Source organism: Raphanus sativus, chromosome 4 (genome assembly GCF_000801105.2).
Source record: "Raphanus sativus cultivar WK10039 chromosome 4, ASM80110v3, whole genome shotgun sequence".
Classification (NCBI taxonomy): Eukaryota; Viridiplantae; Streptophyta; class Magnoliopsida; order Brassicales; family Brassicaceae; genus Raphanus; species Raphanus sativus.
The window spans coordinates 47528509-47545327 of record NC_079514.1 but is presented as its reverse complement, the minus strand read 5'-3'; the positions used below and the strand labels follow the sequence as shown (position 1 = coordinate 47545327).

General features: G+C 35.5%; 4 protein-coding genes across 4 annotated transcripts; 3 read left to right on the top strand and 1 right to left on the bottom strand.

Annotated features, from left to right (window-relative positions):
- The first annotated feature begins 5692 nt into the window (after positions 1-5692).
- LOC108851641 (universal stress protein PHOS34-like) lies at positions 5693-7039 on the top strand. The gene is made up of 4 exons (XM_018625100.2): positions 5693-5949; positions 6040-6149; positions 6240-6358; positions 6816-7039. Exons 1-4 carry the CDS (start codon positions 5775-5777, stop codon positions 6898-6900), a joined length of 489 nt encoding a protein of 162 aa, XP_018480602.1. The 5' UTR covers positions 5693-5774; the 3' UTR covers positions 6901-7039.
- Positions 7040-8871: 1832 nt separating this feature from the next.
- On the top strand, positions 8872-10319 carry LOC108851184 (uncharacterized). Its single transcript, XM_018624595.2, has 2 exons — positions 8872-9080; positions 9167-10319. Exons 1-2 carry the CDS (start codon positions 8872-8874, stop codon positions 10317-10319), a joined length of 1362 nt encoding a protein of 453 aa, XP_018480097.2.
- Positions 10320-12285: 1966 nt separating this feature from the next.
- On the bottom strand, positions 12286-14119 carry LOC108853257 (uncharacterized). Its single transcript, XM_018626693.2, has 2 exons — positions 13175-14119; positions 12286-13060 (listed from the first exon to the last, which is right to left on the bottom strand). Exons 1-2 carry the CDS (start codon positions 14015-14017, stop codon positions 12749-12751), a joined length of 1155 nt encoding a protein of 384 aa, XP_018482195.2. The 5' UTR covers positions 14018-14119; the 3' UTR covers positions 12286-12748.
- Positions 14120-15412: 1293 nt separating this feature from the next.
- LOC108851185 (uncharacterized) lies at positions 15413-16611 on the top strand. Its single transcript, XM_018624596.2, has 3 exons — positions 15413-15506; positions 15644-15927; positions 16051-16611. The coding sequence occupies exons 1-3, from the start codon at positions 15413-15415 to the stop codon at positions 16609-16611; spliced, it is 939 nt and encodes a 312-aa protein (XP_018480098.2).
- The last annotated feature ends 208 nt before the right edge of the window (positions 16612-16819 follow it).

Sequence of the window (16819 nt, the reverse complement as noted above, 5' to 3'; positions counted from 1 at the left end):
ACCTTTACTCCCTCTTCGACCATGATTGGATCTACAACCACGGTTATTGTGGTATCCTTGTCCACGGCCAGTGGGGATTTTGGGTCTCTCTCAATGGGTCTTAGGTGATAAATTTCGTGCCTCTTAAGGCCATGCCTTAGGTGTGGTGGTCTAGACATACTCTTCTCGAGTTTTCATTCTCATTTGTCAATCAAAAATATTTTTCAAGCAAATCAATCAAGATAAAAGAAAAACTTTTATTAATGCTATGAAATTTGAATGACAAATTATATTTAAAAGAAAACACCAAATCATAAGTATGAAATCAGAATGTCAAAAGGCTTAAACAATAGCCGGCCAGTCCATAATAACATCTTGGACATGGCTCACATTTGGTTCTCTATTCAATGAATAAACCAATCTCATCATCTATATGAGTCCACCCGAATTTTCTTTTCTTAGCTTCTTCAGCATCACCGTATATCATCTCACATTGATACTCGGCACTTATCTCCATAACATAGTCGAGTTTGTCGAGGTTGACTTTCCTTTTCTGCTTCTTTTCCTCAAGAGCTGAAAGGTATGAGAGAAGGTCGTAATAGGTTGTGAAACCTTTAGCCTTCTGTGATAACAACACTTCCTTTGAATGGATCGTGTCACGAGTCTTGCTTAACAAGTCATAGTTTGTTATCACTTCACCACATAGTTTAAGACTATAGGTGATTCTCATAAGATCAAAGTGATAGTCATCCACGGATTCATAATCCTGGAACCTCAGAGCCTTCCATTCTTTCATGGACTCATCTAGTAATGGCTCGAAGAACATGGTGTTCAATCTCGACCAGAGATCGTAAGGATCGTTGATGTAACTGCACTCATCATACAGATCCTTCACGAGATGCTTTCTCATTATCAAAACAGCTCTACGTCTTTCATATGCAAGGGTATCATTGCCGTATTTGATACACTTCCCAAGTCCTTTAGACTTTAAATCGGCTGAAGTGTTCATCGCCCAATCAAGGTAATTATCTCCATTGAGATCAAGGGCTGGATAATCCGAGTGATGGAGTCTCGACATCTGAATCATATCAAAATGATTTGTGTTAGTACATACAATTTCTGATGCCATTGGCTATCCAAGAAATAAAAGGCACTCGGCCAGTATGTAAACAATAAAGCCATATGGCTTGTGTGACCAATGCCATTCGGCTATTACACAATTAAATCACATTGCCAGCAAACAAATAAGAGGGCCATACGGCCAGTTTGCATTCTCTTTAGAAATTTACTTTCTCATAACTCATCCATCACTTAATCAACTTATTTGATTTATAAATCCCTTGAAAATAGTGGGATGGAAGAGTGCATGGTTTAGCCATAACATATGGTATGCTACATCGACCCATGCGATTTAATGGTCTAGTAGTACCATTCGGTACACATCCTCGACCAAATAAAACGGATCGTGATTTAGCTGCACTGTGGTGCGCATCATCCATCACCGGTGATTGTGGATCACCGTGGATCATCGAGGATCACCGTGGATCACCTTGGATCACTGATCATCGTAGATTATCGCGGATCATCGAGGATCATCATGGATCATAGATCAACGCGGATCATCGTGGATGATCACCGTGAATCATAGGTGAAAAATCTAGTTGCACCTGAGGGTGAACATCATCGACCATTGATTTTGTTTTATGGTCTAATCGTACTTAAGAGTACGTATCATCGACCTTTACTTCATATGGTCTAGTCATACCTATTGGTATGCATCATTGACTTAAAAGAAAATCATGGTCTAGCCACACTATGGTGTGCATCATCGACCAAAAGATGTGGAAAACATTAACCTTATGTTTTGTTTGGACATATAGCGTGTCATCCTTAAAGGGGTATCACTTGTTGTCCATACAAAACGAAAGTCATGTAATCACATGCTTTATATTTTAGGGTTTAGGGTTTCTTAAAATCGGACTTAAACTTTAAGGATTAGGGTTTAAAATTCAAATCTGATTTTAGGATTAGGTTAAACATTGATTTAAATTTTGTTTGGACATATAGCGTGTCATCCTTAAAGGGGTATCACTTGTTGTCCATACAAAACTAAAGTCATGTAAAACTATTAAGGATTTAGGGTTTTGATTTTAAAATAAACAAGAACTAAAATCAACCAAATCAAATCACAAAATTTTTTAAATCGGAATTTAGATGAAGAGAAGTTTGAAATCCGAATTGCTTGAACCACAAGTAAAGATTAGGGTTCTTGAGATCTTACCTTAATCTTTGCCGATCTTTTCTCCTTGGTTCCTCTTTTAGAAACCTTAAATAATCAACAATGAAAGTTTCAAAGTTGGATTAGTATGAGATCTAAGAACAATAGAAATCGAAATTAAGAGAGATAAGGAGTTGGCGGCTATTAGGGTTTTGGATGATCTTTGACGGCGCGGTTTGCACTGGGAGGTGACGGCGCGTCTGGAGTCGGATTGATGCGTGGTCTGCGGCGCTGGATTCGTCTCGTCAAGAGCTTCAATTTGATATATTACTCGCCGTCTGGATCCTTACGGTTAGGGAGATATGACGGTTTAAAGTTGCGGCTGAAATTAAGGTTTTTGTGGTCGCTGGATTTTAGCTAGGGTTTAGAGTCTCGTGCTGATAACGTGTTGTAAATAAAGTAGAGAAGAGAAGAGAAGATAGGAATTGGTGTATCTTATTCATTGAGTAATGTATCCTTTATATAGGTATACAATAGCTTGGAGACCAAGTAGAACTTGGTGAGCAAGTAAACTTAGGAATCAAGTAAATCTAGAACATTCCATAATAGACATCACACAATATTCATAACACATATTTATTTTTACTCTATTTTTGAATAATAAATAGAGTTGGGTTAGAGTTTTAGCCATTCATCTCCAGATATCGACTAATAAACTCAGATTCGGACTTATGTCCATAAATAAACTAAGATTCGGACTTAAATTTGAAAAAAATTCATATCTGATTATAATTATTTTTCGTCTAAAGACTTTCACTTTCAAAATTTACGATGAGTACAGAAACAGTTCATGAGAAATTGATAATTTTGTTGATAATCATAGCTAGAAGTCTAGAAGTAAAATATGATTCTTTTTTGCGACAGAAACTAAAATACTAAATTAATATATCCCGAGTTAGAAAAAAAATTATTCTTATTTGAATTTTGAGTGGCTGGCTAATCTATCTTGACTGAGCTACTTCTTAAAGCGTAGTTGCTCGTTACTCACCCAGGTATTTATATCATGTATTGGTATAAAACTCAATTAAGTCCATTAGGAAACGTAGAGTCGACGCACATGAGACAAACACTTTTTTACATTTTATAGTAGTGGCTATCTATATGATTTGTTCATATTGAAAGTGTTGGAGCTCTAATGGCGGACCCAGACTTTTCTTTAAGATAGATCAAAAATTTAAATGGGTTTTAGTCCAACAAAAAGGTACAAAATTGGGTGCCCAAAAAAACTCAGGTTTAGGGAGTCAAACAACGAAATTGAACCAAGAACTATCGAATCTTAAAATTTAAGCTGAATAAAATCTAGTTTAAATATCATAAACTAGATTTAAGGGGGTGTCAACTGACCCACCATCTCTATACATCTGGATCCGCCTGGTGCTCTGATCGGTTAGACTGAGCCAACTGGGAGCTACATGTGCTGCTGATCATCAACGAGTCATCATGATGTAGATCAAGAGATGCTGGAAAAATCAACTGTATAACTCAGCAAAACATAAGTAATAACAAGTAGATATATCATCACGTGAGAGATGTGATCTATCTATAGATTGACTAGTTACTAGAGTTGTGGCATGTTTACTCGTAGACTCATGTATCTTGAGCAAGAGTTTAAGCAAATGCGATTGCGGTATCTTATATATTAAAACAGAAGTCATGACTTATTTCATGTGTGATTTTTTTTTATTTGGATCACCTTTTAAAAAATTGCTTAAATGATTTTTTTAATACATATTAGAATTATTATAAACAAACAAATCAAATAGATATTCCCTGATTTTCTCTTAGTTAATCCCAATAAAATATTTTCAAGACTTTTTATTTACAATATAAATATACATTCGTATTTATTCAAAATATAAATGTAAATTTCGTTTTTCACATAAACAAACCTTTTAGATATTTAATTAATTTTGTAATTATTTATAATATACATATATATTAGTTTTTACTAAAATAAATCTTTTAAGTATCTAATTAATTTTATAATTATATCAAAATCATGTATAAATTTGTATTAGTTATTCATTAATGTAATTATTTTGTATTTTTTATCCTGTGCAATTTTGAAAGTACAATATTTATTATATAACAATTTTGTCATTAGCATAAATGACAGATGATTAATGATTGAAAAATATGTTTTCATGTAAATATTTTATTTTTAGTGTGTTTATTAGTGGTAGGTTCTAAGTGTAAATTATATAATGTGATGTATGATAGATGAAGAATTGCAAATAAAAGTTTTAATACTGAAAAATTCATTGTATATAATCTATTTTGTGGTAGAAAAATCTAAATCACCAATAGACAAAATAAAAAACTTCAAAAAAAACATAGATGATAAAGAGAAAATCCAGATTTAAAAGGATAAAATAAACACAATGCGTTATAATTTTTAGTTTAATAATGTAAATAAAACGGATGTTTTATAAATTACTGTAGGTTATTCAGTAAAATATTTAAATCATACATATAATTTGATTAACATATATGCATGATCAAAACCTAAAATGAAGTACACTTTTAAGCAAATTAATATCTAATTTAATATTAAGTTGAATGGATTTTATCGTAATTATCATACAATGTAAGGTTTTAATTAGTGTTCATGTATTAACAAGAGAGATATCAATAACAATTTGAACTAAAATAAATAAATACATGCAAACTATAAAATTATTGTGTTTGAAAATATTATAATAAACTATTAATAATATGATAAACATTAAAATTATATACTAGTAATCATGTAAACCAAGTAATCACATGTATAAAAATGAAAATAATAACCCGCACGATTGTGCGGGTCGAGATCCAGTTATCTACTATATAATTTGTGGGTTTACCGTCTTTGTTTTGTTTCTGGATAAGTACTAAGTAGTATAGAATTCGGACCCAAATACGTCATTATGTTGGTGGTGCAGACGTGCATTTTATTTAGGATTTGTTTCACGAGAAAGGAATCATAAGATTTCATTTTAACACTGCTATAACTTAATCACAGTGTTAAACATGTATATTTATTTTGAAACTAAATAAAAAATCTAGAACATGTACGTTCATGAGTCATGACCCTTTCGTGCTTACAACTCATTGATCACATGTCGCTCCTCTTCCAACGGTAAATAGAATTATTAAAATGAATAAAATATTATCACTAGATATATCAATTCAATATTGAAGGAATTCTATTTATATAATGAAATACATTTCTTTTAAAAAGTGGAAATATTAGATGTATATTAATTCAAAAATTTATGCAAACAACATGCAAAACTTTATATCTTAAGGGATTAGTTCGTTTTGACCCAAAAAGGGATTAGTTCATTACTTTCGTGTACTACCGTCCGATTCAATAAAGGGAACGGTTTAGATACATTCATCTCTCTCCCTTTTTCAGTCCTATATAACATTCGAAGCTACCACTCTTCACCATCTATCTCTAAAAACTAATCTCAAGTTTTTTTTTTTTTTGAAACTAAACTAATCTCAAGTTTGATCAAGAAATTCAATAAAGATGCCTAAAGATAGGAAGATCGGAATCGCGATGGACTTCTCGGAGAGCAGCAAGAATGCACTGAAATGGGCATTTGAGAACTTAGCTGATAAAGGAGACACACTTTACATCATCCACACGTTATCAACCTCTGACGTTGACTCTCATAACTCTGCCTGGCTCGAATCCGGTTCTCGTAAGTCTCTTTTTTTCTTTATTCCTTCGGTTTTAAGGAACTTTTGCGATTGAAATGTCGGTTTGGTTCGGTTTTAATTTGGTGTTGCAGCTCTCATACCGTTGGTGGAGTTTAGGGAACCGGAGATCATGGAGAAATATGGTGTCAAGATTGATATCCCAGTTCTTGACATGCTTGACACTTGTTCAAGGCAGAAAGAGGTGTGTTTCTTGATCCTAGTCAAAAATTTTTTTTTTCGTTTTTTGAAACCTATATTAATAAGTGGTTTGGTTATAATAAAATGGAAATAGGTGCATGTAGTGACGAAATTATACTGGGGAGATGCAAGAGAGGCGCTGGTCGATGCTGTTGAAGATCTCAAACTTGATTCTATTGTCATGGGAAGCAGAGGACTCAGTGCTCTTCGAAGGTTTTCTTTAATTAAAAATTAAATTGAACTTTATGCGATTTGGAATCTTATAGCCAAAATGTCATTATATTGCTCAGGTTTAATATCACTGTATACGAAATTAGAACTGGGCAGATAGGGTAGATCCATCATTGAAATTATCGTCTAGCTAAAAGACAATGTCAAATACCACTGGCTTTGAGTCAATCTCATTTAGGTTTATCTTTGGGTTTTTTCTTGTCTTTATCTCATATTTAAGAAAAAAATAATGTATATAGAACTTTTAAGAATCTAATCTATTGTATAGCTGGTTTACTTCGTGTATAACACACCTGTCGTTTATTCCTGGATTTTCAAGGGCAACATTTATCTTCTGGTTACATGTACCCTTTCTTTATTCTTTTCGATTTTAACTATTAGGTAGTATTTTTTATACGTGTGAAATGAACTTATTTCCAAATGTATGCTGCCCAAACAGGATAATAATGGGAAGCGTGAGCAGCTTCGTGATTCAGCATGCTCCTTGCCCTGTCACCGTTGTCAAGGATAACATCTCCCACTAAATTATGATGTCTTTATCTCATATGTTTTTACCAAAACCATCATCGCTGCTTATGCTTTTAATTAAAGAATAAAGGATCCTTTTATCACGGTTGTATTTTGTTTTTCTATTCGAATTCATATGAATACGTTATTACTTCATATATTTGTCAAGTATTTTAGGTGTGTTTTTGCTGGACTCACTCTATGTGATTTATATATCAACATGTGGTGGGATCATTTAATTATTTGTATATCCAAAAAGTTAATAATTTCGCGTGATAGAAAATCACATGGATGGATAGGTAGGTCGGTGCCTTTTCCTTTGGTCATTTCCTATGAAAACAATTGTTATATAGCTGTAATGGAATTTTTTATTTTATTTTATTTTAGTTCTATAGAGATATACGTGATGACGACAAAAAATATATACATTAGATTCTGATTTTCTAAAAAAATATACAGAAAATTACTAATTTGGAACAACTTCTCTTAGTTATTGTCCCCTTAGAATAAAATCAATTTTTGGCAGTTTTTAACTACACCTACTACCCTTACATTTTGTAAAAAATCATATAAATTAGTTTGGAAGCCAAAAAAATGAAGAAAAATACAAAACATGATCTTGCAATACATGAGCACTTATGAAAAATATATTGGTCAAAAAACTATCTTTTCTAGAGCTATTTCAATATAATAATGTATAGAAAATGCTATTTTCCATCTACGGTAGAATAGATTGTAGAATCTACTAAAAATACTACAATCTAACAGAGTTAGAAAACCTAATGTGCTGAACTCTCTTCTATCTACTGCAGTAAAAACGACAATCTACTAATTGTACTATTTTCTACAAGACGGCAGATTACCTGATCTTCTCTTTTGTCTTTCTTCTACCACCCGTAGTACATACATTCTACATTTTTGTCTTTCAACTATTTTCAGCAGAATGAGTTTTCTGCGATGTCTTCTATATAATTTTCACGGTAGAATCAAGTTTCTGCCAAATTTGTTTCAAAATTCCGAAAATTAAGCCAAAAACGGTTACTCAATATTTGGTGGATCTTGAAAATATTTTCTTTACTTTTTTTGTTTTTTTTTACCAAATCGTTTTTGGAAGTCGTCTTCCTCAACGATCTCTTCTTCGTTTTTTCTTTTTTTTTGTTTTGTCAATCTAGACAACAAAAGATGCATATCTACTCTTCTTGTGGTCAATGAACTCATCAATTAAAAAGAGATGGAGTTTTCTTGCTGATGAAGCAACAGGAGGTAGGTTACTGAATTTGGATGGAAGTTCAACGTTTGAGAAGCTTAAGATGATGGTTTGTGAGGACTTTGGAATCGATTCAACTCTGGTCAATCTCGAGTTAACCTACTTACCTTCTGAGTTGATTAATACTCCTGAGTTTCCACCGATTATCATCAGCAACGACCGACAAGTTAAGAATTTTCTAACCTATGCGAGGACCAAACCTTCCACGCGCTTGTGTGTGTGTCTTCAGTCAAAGGATGAGAATCCAAATAGAGAGGCACGTGTAAACTTGAAGAAAGAAACATCTGATGCGCCCACAAGAGAGGAAGATGATAGTTCGAGTGAAAATTCTGATGTCAATGCTGGTGAAACCTACTGCACCGAACAAGAAATTGAGCGGGATGAAAAGATGAATGAGAAGGACGAAAGCAAGAGACAGAATTTACGATTTGCTTTGTTGGATGTCGTGAAGAAGGGACAACATTTTAGCAGTAAAATGTTACTACATGCAACTTTTGAAATCTGTGCAATGAAACACAATTTCGACTATAAACTAGTCAAATCGGATACCAAAATTTGGTATATTAGGTGCGCAGAAGAAGATTGCGGCTGGCGAGTTCGTGCATAAGGATTAAAGGGTTCTCCATATTTCATAATCAAAAAATATGTTGCCGAACATTCATGTGCTGCGTCAGCAAGGAACAAATCTGTAAGGACAGCTTCAGCAAAAACAATTGGTAATATGATTATGCATAAGTACGATGGTGTGAAGGAGGGGCCAAAATGTAAAGATATCATCCAGCTTATGCGTGGTGAGCATGGGATCGAGGTGTACAAGTCTTTAGCGTATGATGCGCGTGAGTACACTATCAAGACAATGAGAGGTATTCCAGAAGCAGGTTATGCAAAGATTCCCAAATACTTGCACATGATGAAGGAAACTAATCCTGGGTCACATACATCTTACGAAACTGACAAGGATGGGAGATTCAGATTTCTTTTCCTATCATTTGGGCATCTGTCCGAGGTTTTTACAGAGGCATTCGAAAAGTTATAGTTATCGATGGGACGTTTTTGAAGAGCAAATACAAAGGTGTGTTACTGGTTGCTACTGCGTTGGATGGAAACTCAAATTTATATCCACTTGCATTTGGAGTTGTCGACTCAGAGAATGACCGCTCATGGAACTGGTTTATGAGACAACTTAAAATAGTTATTGCTGACGAGCAGAGTTTAGCTTTTGTCTCTGATAGGAATACCTCGCTTGGTAAAGCTATTGCAAACGTGTACCCTCAATCTTATCATGAGATCTGCATTCATCATTTACAGAGTAATGTTGTAACTCATTACCATGGGAAAGGTTTGGTTGGTTTGGTTGCAAAGGCTTTTAAAGCTTATCGAGTTGCTGATTTTCAGAAAATCTTTTCAGATATTTGCTCGATTAGTCCTGCGATTGGAAAATATCTAATAGAAGCTGATGTGAGAAAGTGGGCTCGCTGTCAATTTCCAGATTATAGGTATGATATGAGGACCAATAATCCTGCTGAATCGATGAATTCTGCATTGCGTACGCCAAGGGAGTTTCCGGTCATTCATCTGTTGGACAGCATAAGAGAAATGATGACTCGATGGTTTTTTGAACGTAGAACTCTAAGCTCTAAGAATTCTAAGCCACTGACCACAGCTGTGGAGAAGAAGATTGATAGAAGGATCGAGAAGGGAAAGACGTTTACAGTTTACCCGATTAATGATTACCGGTTTCTGGTTCGTGGAGACACAATTGAATGTCTCGTTGATTTGGCAAGACGCACATGTACTTGTGGAAAATTCGACTTGTTAAAGATCCCATGCAGGCATGCCATAAAAGCCGGTTTCAGTGTAGGTAGACGAGCCCACAGTCTGACTGACGAGAAGTATACGACCTCTTGTTGGATCTCAGTTTACGAGGAATGCATAAATCCGATAAGTGCTCCTGAAGATGCATGGATTGTCCCAGAAGATGTGGAGAAGGCAGAAGTTCTTCCTCCAGAGAGTAGAAGAGCAGCAGGAAGGAGAAAGAAACGAAGATATGAGACTGCTGAAGACAAGATTCGTTCTTCACAAGGAAGTAATGGTTCGAAAAAACGCAAATGCAATAGGTGTGGGAATACGGGGCACAATAGGTCGACATGTGATAGAGCTTTACTTTGATTTGAGTTTTACTTTGGATTTCTGTTTTATTTGGAATTTGAGTTTTACTTTGAATTTGAATTTCTCTGGATTTTCTAGTTGTTCTAAGAATTTTATTACCAAACTTGAATCTTAGTTACAAATTCTTTCGAAAATCCATTGAATTATGCTTATACGTTACACTGTTTAGGGTATAGCTATGTTCGTTTTTAATATGTAGACAAATCTATTTAATAGACCAATAAGTTCAACGAAGTCTGGTGGTTTCTGCGCATGTAGATATATTCAATGTCGCAGGTTCGAGTGGTTATAAGGAACTTTTTAGCTTCTTATTTGGTTATGCTGTTAGATTTAAAAAAAAAATATTTTGAAAGATAAAGTGCAAGTAATACATCAAATATGTCTTTGAAAGGTCAAATAAAACACAAATACGTCACATTAAATTTCATTAACTAAAATATGTGACAACATCCAATAAAAATCATAAAATGAGTACATAAATTAAGGAAGCACCACAACTTTAGCTTATTATTTGGTTATGCTGTTAGATTTAAAAAAAAAATATTTTGAAAGATAAAGTGCAAGTAATACGTCAAATATGACTTTGAAAGGTCAAATAAAACACAAATACGTCACATTAAATTTCATTAACTAAAATATGTGACAACATCCAATAAAAATCATAAAATGAGTACATAACTAAGGAAGCACCACAACTTTAGAAGTAACTATCTTCGGAGGTGAGTACTTTGACATTCGAAACATCAGCTCAGGATCGTTTGCAGCTTCCCAAAGATCATATGCAACCTTCTGCCTGGCTTCACGGATGTTGTCATCGTTCACCAGTGTATAATCCAAGCCTAGAGCGTGACACTCGATGAATTTCAGTGCATAAATTCCGCAGTCACAATTACTTGCGTTTAGGAATGGCACTGGGACGTAGACGACTTTATATGCTCTAGCGTTGAAATGCTTCCTGTTCTCAGCTGGGTGGACAGCTTTGACAATCCGAGGGATAAGATGCGCAAACGGCTCCACTTCTTTTTGGTATTTCAAACCAGCACAATCGAAGACTTCAATCGTTCGAGTAACAAAATTAACGCAGAGAGCAATCCAGTGGTTACCATGGACGAAAACCGGAACATACATACGGCTGACGTCCACATCCCACACTAGTCCCGTTCTTCCATGAGGAGGAAGTTGACTTGTCCCGTACTCGAGTAGCAATCCTTCTACTTTAAACTTATTCTTGTCGTTTTTGAAAGTGGAGTATGAACACTTGAGTTGGGAACTGAATAGGCACGATATGAACGCCACCTTGTTTACCTTCCATCGACCCAATGTTGTCCTTTCCCGGAATAAGAATAACATGGAATCAATATCCTGAAAAGTTCTTGTTACTTTCTACACACGACCAAAAAGAATAACATATAAAGTTGAAATTTATATCCACTTACAAAGTTCTTTAACCACTCCGTAGGTCCAACAATACGTGCTGACATCTCTTTTGTAAACAAAGAAGGTCCAATCTGAAGTTCGCTGAGATTAATATTGGAAAGATATCAGTGCTTTGATATTTTAAATAAATAAATAAAATTTAAAATTCACTTGTTTGTTACGGACCACTCAACGAGTTTGACCCAAGATTCTTCTGGGACGAAAACCAAAGAGTAATCTTTGTCTTTTACACGATCCTCAGGCAATTCTATATCCCGTAAAAATGGCAGTGCAGATTCCTTGGGCTTAAATGAAGTCAATGGGGTTTTCCATTCCATTGGGTCATCAACTTTTGCTTTTTGGGATGGATCAAATCCTTTCACATATGAATCTTGTGTAAGATCTCCCATTGTCTTCCATAAATAATCTTGTGTACCCATCTCTAGATCAATGTTAGACGATTGGGAGACAGGAACATTATGCAAATTCCCATGAAAATGAGGCATTTCTACATCGTCTAATTTTTCATCCTGCTAATAACACAACCCAAAACAACATTAATACATAACCATGAATATCATACAATCAGAAGTGGCACAAAATATTACAGACTTCTGTTTGATACCGAAAAACTTAGCTAAAATATTACAACATGTTACAAAATATTACAACACCGCATAGTTCATTTCTTGTTTACCTTTCGTTTAGGACGAGGGCTACGCATTGGCGAGGGCTGGTGCGTCTCTGATGCTGGGGAAACGTTTCTTGTGTTGGCGAGAGCTGTCATTGTTTGCTTCAGTTGTGAAATCTCACTGTCAAGCTTGTCAAAGCGATGATCCACATGCTTCTGAACCTCTTGCTTCATTGAGTTGAAGGAGGTGTTGAACAATCCTGTGATAAAGGTCTTCATTTCATCATTGAAACCAGTGTTATGTTCAGACGCACGTTGGCAAAGTAGTTGTCTCTTCCTAGACTCACAACCGGGATCCTTTGTCTGCTTCGTGACCCTTCTTTTAGCTGCAGGCTCGAGTGGTTTTTCTTTTTTCAGTTACTGGTACTTCATCTTCAACAGCAACCTTATCTTTCCCATCTAGATGATCTTGAGTACCTTCCATAGCAACATCAACCTTCACTCCTAACTGATCTTGACTCGGGACATCTTCTCCTACTTGCCAAACGAAGGTGCTCCAATCAAATTTTGCATCGAGCAGGGAAATAATTTTGTCAACTCGTTCATCTTTCTTCTCATCCTTCCTTATGAATTTCACATCAGCAACGACATCATTGTTTCCGGTTTCAGATATGAATGGAAACACAACCGCCCTCTGTAAATACAAAACAAAGAACATCAGTTTATTTTATTTTTGATCAAAGAAAACATAAAAACATCGGTTTTTAAAAGTTATAAACAAGCAAATAAATTTGATGTATATGTTCACCTGTCCAAGTGCAGCCTCTAGAGCAGTGATATCATGATAAGAAACCTTTCCATGTCCATACCAGTTCCGACATCTCACACTGGTTATGCCTTCTTGGTATTTTTGACCCAGCAAAGTACCAATGTCTGGGATCGCCTCCATAAGCCAAATCTGTAGAGCATAGGAGAATCCATCTAATACATAGCTGTTTTTCTTCAACTTGGACCTTGCATTCTGGATGGACTCCACTAGCATATCGTAAGCATGAAGACCCCACGGATACTTCCTCATTTTATCAAAATCCATGACTAATCTTATGTATTCTTGAGGGATATCAATCTCCTCATCCTTAGCCATCACAAAACAAATGACACAAAGGTAGACTAGCCTCACCCTGTCCACACGCGACCAGTTCTTGCACTCCGTAATAAGCTTCAGCCTAATTGTCTGCATGTCTACAGATTCATTTCGCTTCAGCAAAGTGCCCCAAAACCCCTTATCATTTCTCCAAGACTCAAAATCAATGTTCTTCTCTGCTACACAGTTAAGACCTGTCACAGCATAGAACTCTTGCATAGAAAACCGAAGAGGCTTTCTTGCAAACTGAAACCATAACTCGAGACGCTTGGAAACGTCTAGCATTTTGCATACGAAGCTGTGAATAACCTTCCCTGAGTATCCAAGTTGATGCTCATTAATAGCTAAAATCGGACCGAATACAGGATCCTTCAAAACATCTTTGTACTCGTCCTCAAGTTCCTGCTTCAGTATCTTCAGAACTCTCAGCCTGCAATGGTTGTTAATCTTATCGATATGGTGCTCAGCCCCTGCTTCAGCTATGCGTTTAGGAAGCTCAATTTCCATTCCTGTAAACCATGAAAGCACAAGATTACATGTCTATTCACAACACCAAATCAAACAAAGACAGTCAAAAGCATACGCAAAACAAACGCTAAGCTAACTTAAGTCTTTCTCAAATGGAAGTAAGCTCTTGTTTGAAAGAAAAGAAAACTGAAGCTGTCTTTATTTGAGAAAATATGAACAAACTATTCACATAAAGGTTCTCATATGACAAAATCATTGAAATTCAAACAAGCTTATAATAGATATTTTTTCTAACAATCTCCATAAATCTAAATCAGATTTCTAGTCTCTGGAAGAAGAAATTAATTTGCGGAGAAGCTTTTACGCCGGAGAGAAGGCCGGAGGAAAGATGACAGATGACGTTCGCCATAGCTGCCCGTGAAGAAGAAAGGTCGATGTCTGTGTTATTTTTTTTTCCCTTCTTCTTTTTACCTAAGGTAAATATTATATTTAAAATAATAGTAAATATTATTGGTTTTTTATTGGTTTATGTCAAGCTTTTAGTTTGTTAATTAGAAGGACTTTTTCGTATAAACACTTCATAATAGTTCTAAGGGGACAACTTTATTAGAGTCAATTCTAAGGGGACAATAGTTTTGACATTTGATTCTAAATCGGCAATTCTCCCAAAAATATATTGGTTAGTTAAGATTTATTTACATGTTTAAGATGTAATTGAAATCCAGTTGAGTTCGAAATAATTTTGGTTTTGATATTTAATCAAATTATAGATTCTAAACTTTTTTATACTTAACTCAATTTACTATATTTCCTCTTTTGTAAATAAATTTGTATATTTAGCTTTTTGAAAAAATATTGTTACTAGAATTTGATCTACACATTAGTTTTTACATTTTTATACATTGATATTTATTTTCATAATTATTGTTATATACTATAGATATATCGTGATTTAACTAACTGTATTCAAAAGATCTTGATCCAATTAGATAATATGCTTATTTTGTGTAAATATCTGAGGGGATGTACTAAACCAAAAATTTCAAGAGATTTTGAGATTTTGTTAAAATCGTTTGTTATTCAACTGAAGAGTTTTAATTTTTTCCCAAATCAAGTGTTATTCAACATAGAATTTGGGTAAAGTAACTTAAAATCATTTGCAATCCTTTGTTATTTTATTAACAATTTGCAAATCTTCTGTTATTCCATTAACAATTTGTTGACAAACAAAATCTCAAAAAACTGTTTTGATTAGGATTTTAGGAGAGTTTATTAAAAACGGTCCACATAGAAAATCTCCATATTTTGGGTAAAAATCTTTGATTTTTACGTGTTTATCATTGGTTTTATTAGGGTTTATCACCAGCCGTCAAAGTTTTCTTGTGCAAGTAAGAACAGAGAATAAGTTTTTTTCTCTAAACTTCTTGCTGAAACATGAATCTCAACAAGGTTTTTGAGACGATGTCTCTGGAGGAAGAGGAGGTTCCGTTTAATCTACCGGACTTACCGCAATACAGTGCAATGGAAAGTAACAGAATGAGCATCATTGGTCGAATCTTGAATCCAGATTGCCAAAGGATGAAGGACTTGATACTAGATATGCCAAGGAAATGGCAAATGTATGATAGAGTGCGTGGTGTGGCTTTGTCATCTACCATGTTCCAGTTCATATGGTGATGCGCAAGCGGGTCTGGACTTTTAATGAGTGGAGTATTGTCATTGATCGATGGATGGAGAAGCCACCAGTGGATTATTTGAAGTTCTTATTGGTATGGGTGCAACTTCGCAACATACCTGTCAATCACTATACCAAGGAAGCCATTACTGCTTTTGGTAGTTTTGCTGGAGAAGTCGATGTGGTTGCTTTTGATCCAACAAAAGCACAGAGTCAGGAATACGTGCGAGTCAGAGTCTTCTTTGATGTCTCACGGCCAGTTAGGAAGACAAAGGTCATTAATCTACCGGGAGGTGACTAAGTCACAATCAAGTACGACTTTGAGAGGCTTCAAAAGAGATGCTATCATTGTCAGAGACTGACACATGAGAAGGATAAATGTCTCTTGATTATTCAGGAGAGGAGGGATCAAGCAGCTGAACGACGTAAGAAGATTTTGCTTGAGAAGCAAAATAGAGAATTGAGGATTCAGCCTGATGACCCCTTATATGGTGTTTTGAGTGATGAACAAGTGGGGTTGGATGAGATTACGGGAAGGTGCAAAATCAACCCTGAGGTTCTACAAAGCATGCGTGAATACTTGTTAGCTGCTGAGGGAGGAGAGAAACGTGTGCGAGAAGAAAGAGTTAAAAACTCTGTTTCGGAGCTCGAAAGTGACCTGGCGAGGCAGAGAAACTTTCTGAGGCTGGAACCTTCACCCGTGGTGACTTATGAGGTTGACAAAGACAAAGGTAGAGTCTTTGATTATGGGCTTAAGAATGTTGACAACGAGGAGGTTTTAACAAGACATGAGAAGCAATATCAGCTTGTGATCAGAGAACCCACATACACGGTTTCTGCTCCAGAACACGGTAGGAAACAAGATGGGAGGGAACTCACAGAAGTTTTTGAATATTCAACGGGTTTTAGCTCTGGTTATGCAGACGCTAACTCTTCCGGGACTTCAAAACTGAAATGAGCAGGAGATACCGGCCTCCAAAGAGACAGAGAAGGTTCAAGCCAAAGCTCTCGATCACTAATGAACTTGATGACAAAGGGAAGAATGTGGTGGAGGCTGAGCCAACAGGATCTACGAAGAGAAGAGCTGAGATTGTTGCAGGGAGTTTTTCAAAGATAGCGAGAAGGTCAAATTCAGAGGTAGTCCCAAATGAGGGACTGCCCAATCA

What these genes read in the sequence shown, in the direction of transcription:
- LOC108851184 (XM_018624595.2), top strand. Translation starts at nt 8,872, where the DNA reads ATGATTATGCATAAGTACGATGGTGTGAAGGAGGGGCCAAAATGTAAA. An exon ending in ATGAAGGAAACTAATCCTGG is followed by an intron (nt 9,081 to 9,166) that starts GTCACATACATC and finishes AGGTTTTTACAG; the next exon opens with AGGCATTCGAAAAGTTATAG.
- LOC108851185 (XM_018624596.2), top strand. Translation starts at nt 15,413, where the DNA reads ATGAATCTCAACAAGGTTTTTGAGACGATGTCTCTGGAGGAAGAGGAG. An exon ending in GCAATACAGTGCAATGGAAA is followed by an intron (nt 15,507 to 15,643) that starts GTAACAGAATGA and finishes ACCATGTTCCAG; the next exon opens with TTCATATGGTGATGCGCAAG. An exon ending in GGCCAGTTAGGAAGACAAAG is followed by an intron (nt 15,928 to 16,050) that starts GTCATTAATCTA and finishes TTGATTATTCAG; the next exon opens with GAGAGGAGGGATCAAGCAGC.
- LOC108851641 (XM_018625100.2), top strand. Translation starts at nt 5,775, where the DNA reads ATGCCTAAAGATAGGAAGATCGGAATCGCGATGGACTTCTCGGAGAGC. An exon ending in CTGGCTCGAATCCGGTTCTC is followed by an intron (nt 5,950 to 6,039) that starts GTAAGTCTCTTT and finishes TTGGTGTTGCAG; the next exon opens with CTCTCATACCGTTGGTGGAG. An exon ending in GGACTCAGTGCTCTTCGAAG is followed by an intron (nt 6,359 to 6,815) that starts GTTTTCTTTAAT and finishes CTGCCCAAACAG; the next exon opens with GATAATAATGGGAAGCGTGA.
- LOC108853257 (XM_018626693.2), bottom strand. Translation starts at nt 14,017, where the DNA reads ATGGAAATTGAGCTTCCTAAACGCATAGCTGAAGCAGGGGCTGAGCAC. An exon ending in TAGAGGCTGCACTTGGACAG is followed by an intron (nt 13,061 to 13,174) that starts GTGAACATATAC and finishes TTGTATTTACAG; the next exon opens with AGGGCGGTTGTGTTTCCATT.